Source organism: Lotus japonicus, chromosome 6 (assembly GCF_012489685.1).
Source record: "Lotus japonicus ecotype B-129 chromosome 6, LjGifu_v1.2".
Classification (NCBI taxonomy): Eukaryota; Viridiplantae; Streptophyta; class Magnoliopsida; order Fabales; family Fabaceae; genus Lotus; species Lotus japonicus.
In genome coordinates this window covers 67,391,578-67,406,073 of record NC_080046.1, presented here as the reverse complement: position 1 = coordinate 67,406,073, position 14,496 = coordinate 67,391,578, and the positions used below count along the sequence as shown (strand labels likewise).

Genomic DNA, 14,496 nt, shown 5'->3' with positions numbered 1-14,496 from the left:
AAAATCATATGAGTTTGGTTGGAAAAAATGTTTTATGAAACTTTTTGAATGAAAATTATTATCTAAACTGAGCAAAAGTGGAACCATGACCCTAAATGTAAGAATCGTGGAAGCTATTAAAATTGCATTATTTCACCACTTTGTAAGTGTTGGAAGTGGAAAAGGAAGAACAAAAGGACTGGGTTGGTGGGTGTGTAAGTAAACAACAAGTCAAAAGAAATGAATGGTGAGACAGTGAGGCAGGCATGTAAATTAATGTCATCATCTAATCATGTCATTTAGATTTTAGACAAATGGTATTCTAGAAGAAGAGAAAACCAACACGTGCTTGGTTTAAATGATTAATTTTTCTTAAGGTCTTGATTGTGTATGAAAAATGCTAAGCCCTTGAAATATGAAATTTCTTGTTAAAACATGATTAACTCTCATGATTAATAAGTAATAGCACGAAAAAAACTAGCAGAGAAAAAGAAAACATTACAAAATTGCATGTTGGGGGCATTTGAATTGCCTCCACCTCAACGCCAAGCTTGTATTGTCAAAGTTCAAACGTAATGACTCATGCCACATTATTTTTGCGGCTCATGCAAATCCATTCTTTCTTATGGCCGCTAAGAGAAAACGGTGGATAATATAATACACGTTACCTAGTACCTACCATTCATGGTTGAAATATCAGTCTTAGATAACTAACTTCCGATAACTCTAGCAAGAATGACTTCTAATCAAGTTTAATGATGCACGGTGTTGAGCGAGCAGATGTGTGGTGATTATGAATGTGCACGATAGATCACTTGGTAGAAGATATGTAAAGGATATGAGATGTTATGACGTTCAAGTTGTATCACTATTAAAGATAAAATCTCAAAATTTAAGAAGAGTAATAAAAGAGTAGATGAGTTGTTTGATTTATTTACAATGCAAACCAAACTTCTTATACTTGAAATGTAGTCAATTGTGTAGGTAGTTAGTTGTTTGACATGATTTCCGTAGTGATTTAACTTTGGTTGAGCTAGTTTCACCATAATTTTAACAATTTAGTTTTGTAGTTAGTCAGTTGGTTAAAAGAGTGGAAATCATGTTCTGATCTTGATTGTAAATTTAGTAATGGATCCAGAGATTTTGAGTTGTGAGGGCAATATACATACACATATAATTATACGGAAATATGAAAAAGTCGTGAGGGCATTTGCCCTCATAGCTCGTAATGTAGATTCATCCTTGATTGTAATTATATACTCGGTCGTCTAGAACCAGGTGGTCGGTCATATGGTGTCTGTGTAAGAGCGTAATATTGTGAGTTGAACGAACACACACAATATCGTTCGGTTTGATTCTTAGAGCCAATCAAAACAACACATTAACTAAATATATGACCAAACATATGACCAAAGAGTTTTTGTAATGCAGAACAACCCTTTCCTCTTACCTATATTTTGAGATATGGTATTCGTTTATTGAACTACTCATGTACATATCACCTACAAATGTTATTTCATGTAAAATTCACGCTTGAAATCCAACTCTGGCTTGAAAGAAGGTGTTGAGAGTGTCTTATATAGTTAGACAAGTCTATAAATGACAGAGCAACATGCACTTATAAGTTAATTTTTGAGAAAGAGTTAGATCTAATATGAATTGTTTCATTTCAAAAAGAAAATCTGAATTCTTAAATAAGTTTAAAAATTTGGTTTATTTGAACTTACACTGTATTATCACATCCCTAAAATTTTTTATTTTATAATTGTTAAATTTAAAATTGAATTATGATATAACATATTTTTGGAATTAAAATGAAAAAAATGAGGAAATTGATAAGATTGGAGTGACATCAATATATGGTAAATTGAGAAGGAAGAAAAGCAATTGGAGTGCGTGCAGTGCAAATCACGTTTTATCTCTCTCTTCACTTCTTCCCCAGACAACCCCACCCCTCTGCTCTGCGATTCATTCAATTCAACACTTGTTTTTATTTTAATCCCAAATAAATATAATAATCATAATCCCGAATAATTAGTAGTAAATAATCACAGAAATTTGGTTGGAATATCATAAATTGATTCACCACCACCTTTACCCCTTTATTTATTCTCTCTCAATTTGGGGTTCTCTTCTCTCTCTCAGTAGAACGGTGCATGTGAATTCAGGCAGCGATGGACAAGTACGAGCTGTTGAAGGATATAGGATCTGGAAACTTCGGTGTCGCCAGGCTCATGCGCCACAAAGAAACCAAAGAGCTTGTCGCCATGAAATACATTGAACGCGGTCTCAAGGTTCAACTTCATCTCTTTTCTTTTTGATAGAATACAATACAATAATATTCTTGTATTAATTCTTATGTAATTATGCGATTCATGGTTTGGTTTTTCAGATTGATGAGAATGTTGCTAGGGAAATCATCAACCATAGAAGTCTCCGTCATCCCAATATTATTCGCTTCAAGGAGGTCTGTCAATCTGTCATTATTGATTATTCTATCCTCTTCAGCTTCAGCTTCAGCTTCTTTATTACTCACTTACTTTCACTTTTGCAGCTGGTTTTGACTCCAACCCATCTCGCTATAGTTATGGAGTATGCTGCAGGTGGAGAGCTCTTTGAACGAATTTGTACTGCTGGAAGATTCAGTGAAGATGAGGTATGCTATTCAAATTCAAATTCAAATTACTTTCTTTCACCTTCAAATTCTATCATGCTTTTCTCATTCTTCTTATTTCCAGGCTCGCTATTTCTTCCAGCAGCTCATCTCAGGAGTTTGCTACTGTCATGCAATGGTAAATCTCGGAATGGATTTTCGTACTTTGTTTTTGCCTCTTCTTTAGGGTTGATTTTCTATGTAATTAATTTTCCTTCTTTTGTAGCAAATCTGCCATCGAGACTTGAAGCTGGAGAACACCTTGTTGGATGGCAGCCCTGCCCCTCGGCTCAAAATTTGTGATTTTGGTTATTCCAAGGTTTAATTATGGAGTCATATCACTACCAAATACATCATATCTCACAAGTTTTGCTTCTGACACCCTTTTTTTTTATTTATTTTTCTAGTCATCTCTGCTTCACTCTAGGCCTAAATCTACTGTGGGAACTCCAGCATACATTGCACCAGAGGTTCTTTCACGTAGAGAATATGATGGAAAGGTAATTTAGTTTCTATCTTGCAATATCAGTGAGATGTATTGGAATGGTTCAACACACCCAAGGACAATATCTCATGCAATTATAGATCATGACTTATGTTTCCACATATAACTGACGGAAATCAATAATAATATGGACAACATACCATGTATGAATTGAGTAGTTTGGAATGTAAATTATGGATATGTAAATTACGGAAATCATGACTTATGCGTAATGGTTAATTGTGATTTCAAATGCTCTTAAAAATTTTAGCCACATCAAGGAAAGGGTATGCTTACTTTCATGATCTCTGTTTGTTCTGACAATTTGCCAGAGAGCAAAATTTGAAGATTTTCAGCCTTGAAATGGTTAACCTTTGCTTGATGAATTTTCAATGTTTTATATGTTGATTGATGATGTTTTCATTTTCTTTGTATTCTATTCTGCTTTGTGCCTGTTCAGTTGGCAGATGTATGGTCCTGCGGAGTGACTCTTTATGTAATGCTGGTGGGTGCATACCCATTTGAGGACCCAGAGGATCCCAGAAATTTCAGGAAAACCATAAATGTACATATGTTTTTCCCCTTCATCTTAGTTGATGATAGATTTATGAAACGCCTACTCTTTCTGACTCTCCATATTCTTATACAGAGAATTATGGCTGTTCAATACAAGATTCCAGACTATGTTCACATAACTCAAGACTGTAGACATCTGTTGTCTCGCATTTTTGTTGCAAATCCTGCTAAGGTATGCAAATGCTATGCTGCTGAACAGCACTTCAGTGTGTTATTTATCTGATTTTTCTTTTAAAGGAACTTTGTCAAATTTTTCAGTCTAGGTGCATGATATCACTTGAAGTTAGCTTATTGTTGCTCAACAATTTCATTGTCTCGCATTTTGTGTTTTTGTGATTTGCTGCAGAGAATCACCATCAAGGAAATTAAGTCTCATCCATGGTTTTTAAAGAACTTGCCTAGAGAGTTGACAGAAGTGGCTCAAGCTGTCTACTACAGAAAAGAAAACCCAACTTTTTCCCTTCAAAGTATAGAAGACATTATGAATATTGTTGAGGAGGCCAAGACCCCAGCTAAAGTACCCAGGTCAATCGGAGGGTATGGTTGGGGAGAAGAAGATGATGATGAAACAAAAGAAGAAGCAGAGGCTGAGGTGGAAGAAGATGAGTATGAAAAAAGCGTCAAGGAAGCACAGGCTAGCGGAGAAATTAATGTCAGTTAAAAAGAGGAAATGTTTATTATTAGATAGAGAAGTAGATTCTTGGTTTCCTTTGCTCTTGGTTAAGCTCAACTAAGTTGAGACTTGAGAGTGTTTTGCTTGTATTTATAAAATCCAGTTTTCTGCATAGGACATAATTATATATGCATGTACATTTTTAGTATTGTAGAGGGTTGTTAATTGTGACCATATTACAAGTATTATCCTGTCTTTCTGGTGCTACATCATACTCATCTTTCTAGCTAGGCACATGTGCTATTGTTTTATCTTTTGGAGTCAAAATGCTCTGGATGGAGTTTCCTTGTATCCGATTTCTTTCCCTTTCAAGTGTTTTCTGTTGTCAAGTTTGGTTTTATGTCTATTTCATCGTGATGCTTGTCTGGCTCAATGTCTGCCAGCTTAAAGACTGAGGCAAAAATTTCCCAACTATGCAACAAGTGTGGTTGAAGGTTAAACAAGTGCAGCTTTTAGGTCTTTTTATTTTGTTACAAAGGGAAAAGACAACAAGAAACGAAACTACAGAAGCACATCCGGCACAAGAGAGACACAATATTGGGAGGTTGATACTTTCAAACCTACCTCCTACAGTCAACCCACGTTGCATACTTAGCTAACTCATCCGTCACCATGTTCCTCTCCCGTGGAATGTGTCTAACAGTGATATCCCAGCTCCATCGGATATCTGTTACCTCAAAACCTTTCACTGGCCTCCAGATCAAACGCATCTTCTCGCACAACGCAGTGTAGCTAATGTGCTTCTCCAACAGCTTCACCACAAGGCAACTTGTCCATGGTTGGCAAATCTTCTCATAAGCCTCGTCATCTATGTCAAAACTAGGGAGTAGTCGGTCCCCATCCACCAGCTCCTCCTCGTGAAACTCCCTTTGCCCTTTCTTTTGAGAAGCCTCCTTGCCCAATACCATATCTTTAACCGTAAGCGTACGAGTACCACCACCCCCTCCTCTGTTGTTGGGCGGCAGCGGTAGTGATTCTGCGTTGAACATGCATGTTTCCTCTTTAGAGCTCCCCATTCTTTTCTTCCCTCTATCTCGGGAATTTAAGTGTGAATGAAGTATTATTTGTAACAAATAATATATGGGGATTAAGAAAAGTAAGAGAGAATTAGAAAATGTGGGGAGCTTTATTAATATATTATATTTTTTAAACCAATTTTACTATAAATGCTCTTCTTATCCTGTGCACTACTACCCCAAATCAACCATCCACTTCCCGCCTTGCCACATGCCTCCGCCCCCTCTCCACCGTCTCCGAGAAGCTCGGCGACGACATCTCCAGCCTCACACTGGAACAGGCCAAGATCCTCGTCGACTACCTCCAGGACAAGCAGACGGAGTTCGATGTGGTGATTCAGGAATGCTAGGAGTTGATTGAAGGGTTGCCGAAGAAATTCAAAGAAGGAGTTTCCAAGGAAGAAGCTGAAGATGCCAAGAAGCAGCTTGAAGAAGCTGGTGCCAAAGTTGCCATTGTTCAGGTTTTCAAATGTAAAAGAGGTTTTGTTGATTCCAAAAAAAACCATGCTCTAATAATACAATCTTAAATCACATCATCAACTTTTTTTTTTCTCATGATCATGAACTTCCGTATTTATAAATAAAGTCAAATTTAAATACTTATTAGTAATTATTAATATTAAATTGATTCTCCATCACTAAATACCAATTTAAAATATCTTAAAAGTTGGAATTTACTTGAATTGCAGAGGAAATTGATTCTCCCTCATTGGTGACACGCGCGTTTCCTTATTTGATTTGAAATGGCGTGGTTATATGATGGAAGCCTTCACCTTGCTTACCCTATTACATTTCTTCAAAACAACACAAGGTCATCCATCACCCTGCACGAGGTAACTCTTATTTCTTTGGCTTTTTATGCTGAGGTAGTTATCTAAATGTTGAAGAAGGCGACAAAGAGAGGAAGAAGACACGGTGTGAGTGAAAATGAAATTGAAGAGAACAATAGTGACAAGCTCAGCGATTTGCCCGACTGCATTCTCCTTTACATTCTGTCATTTTTAGCCGCCAAATCTGCAGTTCAAACATGCATGCTATCCACAAGATGGAAGAATCTTTGGAAACAACTTCCAGGCCTTATTTTGCATCCCCAAGACAACTTTTCCACTTACAAGAAGTTCACCAAATTTTTGTCTAGGCTTTTGACTCTTCGTGATGGTTCGGCCGCGCTGCACGAGCTCCGTTTCTGGCGCGGTCGTCCCATCCAGACTCAACTCCTCAAAAGGATGGTAAAATATGTTGTTTCACACAATATCCAGAAATTACATCTTTTCGTCTTGTGCGATATTCAAGACTTCCCGCGCTGCATCTTTTCATCTCAGACTTTGACATCTCTTCAGCTCGGAGTTCACTCTAAAGGTTTTACTTCAGAGAAAATGTCATTGCCGAAATCTCTTAATTTGCCTGCATTAACAGGCTTGTATCTAGAGAATTTCTCATTTTCTGGAAATGACATTGACCGTCGCCGCGTAGAGCCCTTTTCGGCTCTTATCAAGTTAAATACTTTGATGATTCACAATTGTACTCTCAGTGATGATGCAAATATCCTCTGCATATCAAGTAAGTCTCTATGTCATTTAACTGTGATTGAATATTCTATGGTTTTATACCAAATTGAGCTATCTTCTCCAAGCCTTCGTGCCTTCGCCTTTGAGGGCATTCCTAGTATGCCACACATTGGGAGCAATCTTTCTTCCATTGAACAAGTGAATATTAATGCAGCAATTTGGTCTGTTAACCAAGGAATTTTTCAGTCAGAAAAGTGGGGAACTTTCCATAGTGCTTCTTTTGCTATATTCAGCTGGCTGCTAAAACTTTCCAATATAAAATCGTTGACAATCACTACAAGTACTCTTCAGGTACTACTACCTTCACATTTGCATGTTACATTAGGCTTTATTTCATTTTTAAGATACTTCTTTTATTTTAAAATTATGTTGAAATTCAATTGACTTGCATTATATTGATCATAACTTATCATCATCCATCATATCGCAGGTTCTCAGCTTATTTCCTCTTTTATCGGAGGTTAAGCCTCCTATCTTGAATACCTTGGAGTCATTGAAAATAATACAGGTACAGTTTTCATATGGACTTCCCACAACATTGAGAGGAGAATCTGGACTTATACCTATACCTGATGGAATAGTAGACTTTTTGCTTCGAAATTCACCATCCGCAAAGGTTGACATCATACCACCGCGCTGAGGACCATATATTGAAAGGAAGTTATTGGTGCTTTGCGGAAAGATTATATTTTGTGGTCTATGAAGGTTGATAAAAAGAAAGGAAGGAAGACAGAAAGAATTCCTAGGCACTTATTTGCTGTTATGATATTTTTGAATTTTGGAACTCATTGTCATATATTGAAGTTTATATATTAGCTTTTGTTTTGCAATTGAATAAACCAAGTTCAGTTGGGATGACATACACGTGGTTTGCTTCTATCATGGTGTTATCTTGTGAGTGTTGGGTTAACGAATATCTAATCTTGTAGAATAACCACTCTGGTCAAAAATGGATTCTTCATGGTTACAAGTCTTTCTTCATGTACTATTCCCTTCCACGATGTTTTTTCCAAGTTTAATGTTTACAGGAGTTTTGAATGACTGGCTAGAGATATAATTCAGATAGAATATGGTTCTCACCATCCAATGTGAAATAACATTTTTTAATCACAAGAAATCTGAACATTAGCTGCCAAACATTGCTAGCAAAGTAGCAAGTTTCTAGTAAATGGTGTTTAGCTGCCAAAAAATCTAGTGTTTTGGCTGCCAATCTTTTTGCAGCATGAAATGAGAGGCTGATTAGCCTCCAAATGTTTAGCAATTAAACTCTAGCTATTCCAGAACTAAACCGAAGCAAAATTTACTTAAAATTTGAACATTCCTAGCTATCTAGCTGTGACGTCTTCCATCTATTTCCTAGAATATTATTGAATTATACAGCAATCCATTTAATTCACAGCTAAATATAGTTACGTTTTAAATTAGGATGTGCTTAATCGGAATCTCATCTGTCATCTACTTATCATTCAAACCATGACAATAATTAACATGCTTTATATATGTATGAGAGATGTTACTCGGACGAAACAATAGATATTCGGAGCACAAGTTAAGGAGTATGCACTCTCTACAACAAAAACTCTCTACAACAAAAATATGTTAGTAAGAGTAAGAAAGAATGCAAAAAGCCAGAGAGAGAGAGAGGGTGAAAGAGAGAAACTAACAGCAAAGTCGGATCAATTGTTATAGGATATGGAAACCCCTAACACCCACAAGCAAAAGAATCATGAACCCATAATCATAAGATTATCCCTTGCATTACCTATCACTAATAAGACCTCCCTCTCTGAAACTATATAGAGATTATTTGGTTCCATAATTGAGCAAAAGCCAGCGAAAAACTATAATGCATTCAAAATCAGCTTTTAGTTCCATTATATATGTGTGGTTTTAGCCTAAAAAAATTTCTAAGCAAATTTAAGTTACAATTAAGTTCATCCATATTTTTTTATTTTTCACTCTAATATATTTATGAATGTTATATTGATGCCATAAATTATTTATCATTGTATTTACTATATTCTTAAGATTTATACCTTACAATCTTAGGAAAAAATATTAAACTAAAGCCGGAAAATTCAATTCAATCCAAACCATTATATATTGGATTGAGTCGGATTTGAATCTTGAAACAAATCAATTAAATGATAAAATAACAAAACTCGTGAAATTGGATCATATGATTTTTCTCTTCAAACCCGATCCATTAGAATCCTCGAACACCCCTAGTCCAATCCAATAGAAGAGATCAGAAGTGTAATTGAGTCATTTTTTAAAATGGGGAATGTTTCTTGCGAGCAAGAAGCCCCAAAGGCAGAGCTCCCAAGATCTCGAGCGAGCTGAAAATTTTACCTGAATTCAATTAATGTTCTGAGACATAATGTCGATGGAAAATGGGTAGTAGATGAAAATTTTCCGACTGATCACTGATAGACAAGGCTTTCCCACCAATTATGCAATAACAGTTCCAGAACAAACTACAAAATACATTAGTTTTCCCGAAAAAAAATTATTGTTATACCATTTGAGCTGTAAATCAGCAGGTACGAACATCCAACCAAGGCAAACAAATGAACCACCAAATATGTTCTGTTCTGCTCCATAATGACCATTGCAGAAATTGTTCATTATTTTTCTGCTTTCATAAATTTAGCATGTCCCTAGAGAATCTGCACTTATACATATACCTTAAGGCGAAAGCAAGTAGAACTCTTCTAACCAGCAACCACTCCTTTAACTAAAAGCTCAACCCACATTGTGGTATGTATGTTCATTGTTTCAACAATACTCGCTCACTTATTAACGCGTGCAAGTTTTTTGTCTCAGTGGAAATGCATTCCCTATCAAATAGAGCAGAAACTACAGCAACGCCTTTCAGATTTGGCTCACCAATTTCCATAACAGCACGGGCATTTGACAGATCAATGCCACCAATTGCAACCACAGGCAGTTTAGAGGCCTGACACACCTCCCTCAGTCCGTCTAAGCCTATGGTACGATTGTTTTCCTTTGTATTAGTTGGATACACACCACCAGAACCAATGTAATCAGCACCATCAATCCAGGCCTGATGGGCTTGCTCCGGCGTCTTGCATGACACGCCAATTATCTTCTCAGGACCAAGGAGAGTTCTAACAAGACGAGCAGGCATGTCAGACTGCCCAATATGAACACCATCAGCATCACAAGCAAGGGCCACATCTATACGATCATTTATAAGCAGAGGTACTCCATAGGAACGGCATACTTCAATGCATACTTTGGCAGCATCAATAAAGTCCCGTGTCTCAGTATCCTTTTCCCTGGAAAAGCAAAGCAAACATGAATCAGGCTAAAATGATTCATTTCCATGCTTAAGTTCTAACAGGAATAAGAGTAAAAATCAAGCATGCATCCTAAGACACTTCCATTAAATGTGACACAACAAACAATTTCTTAAGTTCAATAATATTATATCAGTAATCACTAACCACACATGGATTAGGATCAAGGCACAACAGGAATTGCTGCGAAGAACATGAATTACTGTTACAGCTGAATGATCTGCTTTAGAGGACAGCCTAATGTTGCATCAACTATGAGATGATAACTTTTTTCATGGAAGGGACAAGGTTAGATAGGCAACCAGAGACAGTCAGATTCAGCTTAGCTAAAGATAAAGCCAGAGAGTGGGAGACAGATTTTGGTGATAAAAAATTGTCTGAATGATATTATATTTCAAACAGTTAAAGACAGCGCCACAAGAAAGTTTTCATGGCATACTTCAACAAGACATGTATGCAGTATGGCAGATGAAATAAAACTAACCGGTCTCCCTAACAACAACAAAAGTAGGATATAACAAATAAATTGTGGAGGTTTTTTTAGCCCCTGTAATTAATGGCACATACAATTATACAAATATGAGAAAAGAACAAGAGTAGGCATCAGTACGAGAAAATAGAAACATGGACACACTAAAAGAAAAGGATGCCTGGTGTAGTATTGTTTGTTGAAGTTCAACCAATCAAGCCTGAGCCTGAAATTAAACATCTAACTTCGTAATATTTACTTAATATTTTCTCTTTTTGGTAGGGCGAGGATGAAAAGGAAAGAAATACAAAAGATCACAAATCCAAGAAAAAAGATTGAACCAATAACTTTGCAAATGATTAGAAATTTCCAGATCTTCAGGTTAATGAGCTTGGCATATTAAATTATAGATAATTATATGTGTTATCATATACACTAATTGCAAGAAAAAGATAGATTCTGCATAACAATTAGGATGATACAAAAACAAGCAAAACACGGTTAAAGAAACAAACCTTAATTGAACAATGGTAGCACCACCTTCTACAGCAGCCTTAACAGCGTCAGCAATAGAACGGCCCCACTTCCTATTCATGCCTGAATCTGTTACAGCATATAGCAATAAGTTGTTTGGATTGAACCTATCCTGCCTACAAGAATTCTGATTGATATTCTTGAGTGCCAAAAAATGATCAAAAGGGCCTTGGACTCCGTTTCCAATGACCAGGTCCCTGCTGTAATTCAAGGCGGACTCAACAAACCGTTTAGCTATCTGCCAAAATCCAGATATGTAATTAAAAATATAAAATGATAGTTTGTTCCATCCTTTTATTGGCTTTTATTTCATTTGCTTATACTATAATTTATAAAGAAAAAGAGAGAGATGGGGGAATAAATCATAGGTATTGCAAATGAGGTCCTTCAAGATTAATGTGAATTGAGATTGCTGAACAAACCTTAACTGCTGAAAGCATTGATGAACCTTTTGCCAGCTCTGCTGCAATGCAAGATGCCAAGGTACAACCAGTACCATGGGTATTGCGAGTACTTATACGTGGCGAACAGAGCTCGTATAATTCAAAACCTGCAAAATTGAAGGCCTAAAAATTGAGCTCATTTTTAACAAAAAGTAAAGGAAAAAAGTTGTTGTCTCCCAGATTCTTCTTTTTGTGGCTCTGCGTTTAGAGAATCAAAGACTTGAATCTTACCGTCAAAGAATATGTCAATAGCATCAAATGAATTAGGTAGGTGACCACCTTTGACAAGTACATTCCTGAAATGGAAATTTATTATCCATAAAAGCACATTACTCTTATAGTCTTATGTTGAAGTGTTGATTTACTTTTGTGCTGATGTAAAGCAAGCATTACGAGGGGCACCATTAGTTCAGGACAACACAACAGTCAACTTAGATCAATATAAACATCATTACAATAAATACAGAATGTTTCTCAGCTCCAACAGTACTGCTCAGGCCAACAGGGACATGGTAGATATTGATTTAAACAATCCCTTTATTTCCCACAGATTATTCGCTATATATCTAAGGATCTAAGTAATAGTAATTTAGTAAAAGTGTCCATTTGAAAATGGCTTAAGTAAGGCACGTTCTAAGGATTTCTTTCCTGAGAAGATTAAGAGACAAGTATACCAATTTATAATTGCTAGATTTGATTTATCAGTACTGTTACTGCAATCAGTGATTTTATTTTTGGAACTTTGTGAAAAATGAAATACAATTTTAAAAGGTCCATGCATTTTATGTTGGAAAGCTCAAGCTGTACGAAACAACTGAAACAAGCATTGAAAGTGAACTACTCAAGCAGTAAAGTTACTTTTGATAGTTCCATAAGTTTCGTAAAAGCATAAACATATATCCATTAGTAACAGTGAAAGACAAAAAATATTAAAAGATTTAAATCATTATTTAGATTGACAGGGAACAAAATATTCAAATATAATAAACAGCAACTAACCTAGGACCCAAATCGTGAATCAATTTTGCAGCAGCACGCATGTCAGAAACGGATTTCAGTGGCACATCACCTAGTAAAACTGAAGCCTCTTTTAAATTTGGGGTCACAATGTCAGCCATAGGAAGCAGCTGCTCCCTGCGTTCAGAAACCAATCAAACAAGCAGCATCAATATCCTACAGTTTTATTAATATACTTGAAATAATGTTAGAAACATTATTTTTATCCAATATCCATATGTCCAGTGCTGTATAAAATATATGCAGTGTCTGTGTATAAGCACGGGAAACCAAAAAACCAATGTGTAAATAAATGATGATCATTTCGTAGAAAACAATGAAAATGTCATTTGGTGAGTAGGAACGACTTGTCTCAAGAATGTAACATGAGGCAATTGACTTGGACAGTTTGAACATTCAAGTATAGACAAAAATCCATAAAAACGGAAAGTTAAGCAACAGAGTACATAATCTAATTATTTCAAATAGTTAATATTATTTGAGTCATGTTGTGAAGACTGAAATCTATGTTTTATGTAAAATAGTTTCATGTCATACTACAGATGCAGCATAGGTGATGTTCAAATGTTCATACCGGAATCCAGTAAGTACTGAAGGATCAGCAAGTACATCTCCACTTGTAGATATCATGACAGGATCAACAACAAGAGCTTCCTTCAGAGCAAAAAAAATCAGCACAGAAGTCACTCCAATTGCAAATTTGCAATTTAAATATATGCGTTAAAATAATTGTACTAGTGAATACCTTTGACTGGAAATTTCCTCAAGCTCTGACAGACGACCTCGATTATACTAAGAGAGGGCAGCAGGCCTGTTTTGACCTAGGGACATAGCATAATTAGTTCAGAAGGAAAAAAGATTAGCAACAACTCTTTGCCAAGTTTCAAAATAACTGAATATGGGGAATACTTGGAAATAATAGCTGTAGTACTCACTGTTCTGACTTACCACATGAACATGCATATCAGAGAGCACAGACTTGAGCTGCTCTGCCACAAAATCCTCTGGCACCATTTCCAGTCCCTAGCAATTGCCACAGATTTCAGAAAAAGTAAATAAAGCAATACAAAACATAATTGGCATTAGGGGTTTGAATTGACTATCTATATAATCAATAGTGGTGATGAAATTAACAAGAAGGTGAACCTGAACTCCAACAGTGTTCTGTGCAGTGACAGCAGTGATGATGGTGGAACAGTAGACCCGGCGAGCAGCACAAGCCTTGAGATCAGCTTGGATTCCAGCACCAGCTCCAGAATCAGAGCCGGCAACAGTGAGAACATGTGGAATTTTGTTGTCAGAAGCGTGCACGGTTGTTGAAGCTGTATCTGCTTCCATCTTCATAAAAATCGCCCTTTGATTCTTTCGATGAGTAGCTGAATTGCAAAATGGGAAGAAGCTCGAACTCCTGACACGTTTGAAAACTATTGGGGCAACCTGGGCATCATTGATTGTAAGAATAAAGAAGAAGAAAAATCAATTTTGCAGAATGATTCAATTCATGATGATAAATAAAAAAATCAATTTTGTGAGAAAATGGAATTGTAAAGTGAGGCTAAGGTACCTTACCTGAGTGTGACGACAATGATAATCAACGTAGGAACAGAGGAGCTGAGTGGAGGCCATTTTATTTGAGTTTAGTGCAGATAGCTGCCATGCCTGATAAGCTAAGCTAGTGAAGAGTAGGGGGAGAGAAAATGAGTGAAATTTTATGTTATTTAGAATGGGATAATTATTCTTTCACACCTCTAAAATGAGGTG

The 14,496-nt window shown here is 36.4% G+C and overlaps 3 protein-coding genes across 4 annotated transcripts; 2 read left to right on the top strand and 1 right to left on the bottom strand.

Moving 5' to 3' along the window:
• The first annotated feature begins 1,890 nt into the window (after positions 1-1,890).
• Positions 1,891-4,572, top strand: LOC130722207 (serine/threonine-protein kinase SRK2B-like). The gene is made up of 9 exons (XM_057572863.1): positions 1,891-2,273; positions 2,372-2,446; positions 2,534-2,635; positions 2,718-2,771; positions 2,859-2,951; positions 3,040-3,132; positions 3,577-3,681; positions 3,766-3,864; positions 4,039-4,572. The coding sequence occupies exons 1-9, from the start codon at positions 2,154-2,156 to the stop codon at positions 4,351-4,353; spliced, it is 1,056 nt and encodes a 351-aa protein (XP_057428846.1). The 5' UTR covers positions 1,891-2,153; the 3' UTR covers positions 4,354-4,572.
• Positions 4,573-6,076: 1,504 nt separating this feature from the next.
• Positions 6,077-7,774, top strand: LOC130722206 (F-box/FBD/LRR-repeat protein At1g78750-like). Its single transcript, XM_057572862.1, has 2 exons — positions 6,077-7,240; positions 7,380-7,774. Exons 1-2 carry the CDS (start codon positions 6,260-6,262, stop codon positions 7,587-7,589), a joined length of 1,191 nt encoding a protein of 396 aa, XP_057428845.1. The 5' UTR covers positions 6,077-6,259; the 3' UTR covers positions 7,590-7,774.
• Positions 7,775-9,351: 1,577 nt separating this feature from the next.
• On the bottom strand, positions 9,352-14,451 carry LOC130722205 (thiamine biosynthetic bifunctional enzyme TH1, chloroplastic). Of its 2 annotated transcripts, none has more exons than XM_057572860.1 (10): positions 14,305-14,451; positions 13,882-14,172; positions 13,684-13,758; positions 13,481-13,556; positions 13,310-13,385; positions 12,718-12,852; positions 11,950-12,014; positions 11,698-11,825; positions 11,257-11,513; positions 9,352-10,251 (listed from the first exon to the last, which is right to left on the bottom strand). In XM_057572860.1, the coding sequence occupies exons 1-10, from the start codon at positions 14,359-14,361 to the stop codon at positions 9,720-9,722; spliced, it is 1,692 nt and encodes a 563-aa protein (XP_057428843.1). In that variant the 5' UTR covers positions 14,362-14,451; the 3' UTR covers positions 9,352-9,719. The 2 variants fall into 2 exon arrangements, with proteins under 2 accessions (XP_057428843.1, XP_057428844.1); XM_057572861.1 differs by having other exon boundaries at positions 14,300-14,437.
• Positions 14,452-14,496: the final 45 nt, after the last annotated feature.

What these genes read in the sequence shown, in the direction of transcription:
- LOC130722207 (XM_057572863.1), top strand. Translation starts at nt 2,154, where the DNA reads ATGGACAAGTACGAGCTGTTGAAGGATATAGGATCTGGAAACTTCGGT. An exon ending in ACATTGAACGCGGTCTCAAG is followed by an intron (nt 2,274 to 2,371) that starts GTTCAACTTCAT and finishes TTGGTTTTTCAG; the next exon opens with ATTGATGAGAATGTTGCTAG. An exon ending in TTTGCTACTGTCATGCAATG is followed by an intron (nt 2,772 to 2,858) that starts GTAAATCTCGGA and finishes CTTCTTTTGTAG; the next exon opens with CAAATCTGCCATCGAGACTT.
- LOC130722205 (XM_057572860.1), bottom strand. Translation starts at nt 14,361, where the DNA reads ATGGCCTCCACTCAGCTCCTCTGTTCCTACGTTGATTATCATTGTCGT. An exon ending in CTGATATGCATGTTCATGTG is followed by an intron (nt 13,557 to 13,683) that starts GTAAGTCAGAAC and finishes CTATGTCCCTAG; the next exon opens with GTCAAAACAGGCCTGCTGCC. An exon ending in GCTACCATTGTTCAATTAAG is followed by an intron (nt 10,252 to 11,256) that starts GTTTGTTTCTTT and finishes TTGCTTTTCCAG; the next exon opens with GGAAAAGGATACTGAGACAC.
- LOC130722206 (XM_057572862.1), top strand. Translation starts at nt 6,260, where the DNA reads ATGTTGAAGAAGGCGACAAAGAGAGGAAGAAGACACGGTGTGAGTGAA. An exon ending in TCACTACAAGTACTCTTCAG is followed by an intron (nt 7,241 to 7,379) that starts GTACTACTACCT and finishes ATCATATCGCAG; the next exon opens with GTTCTCAGCTTATTTCCTCT.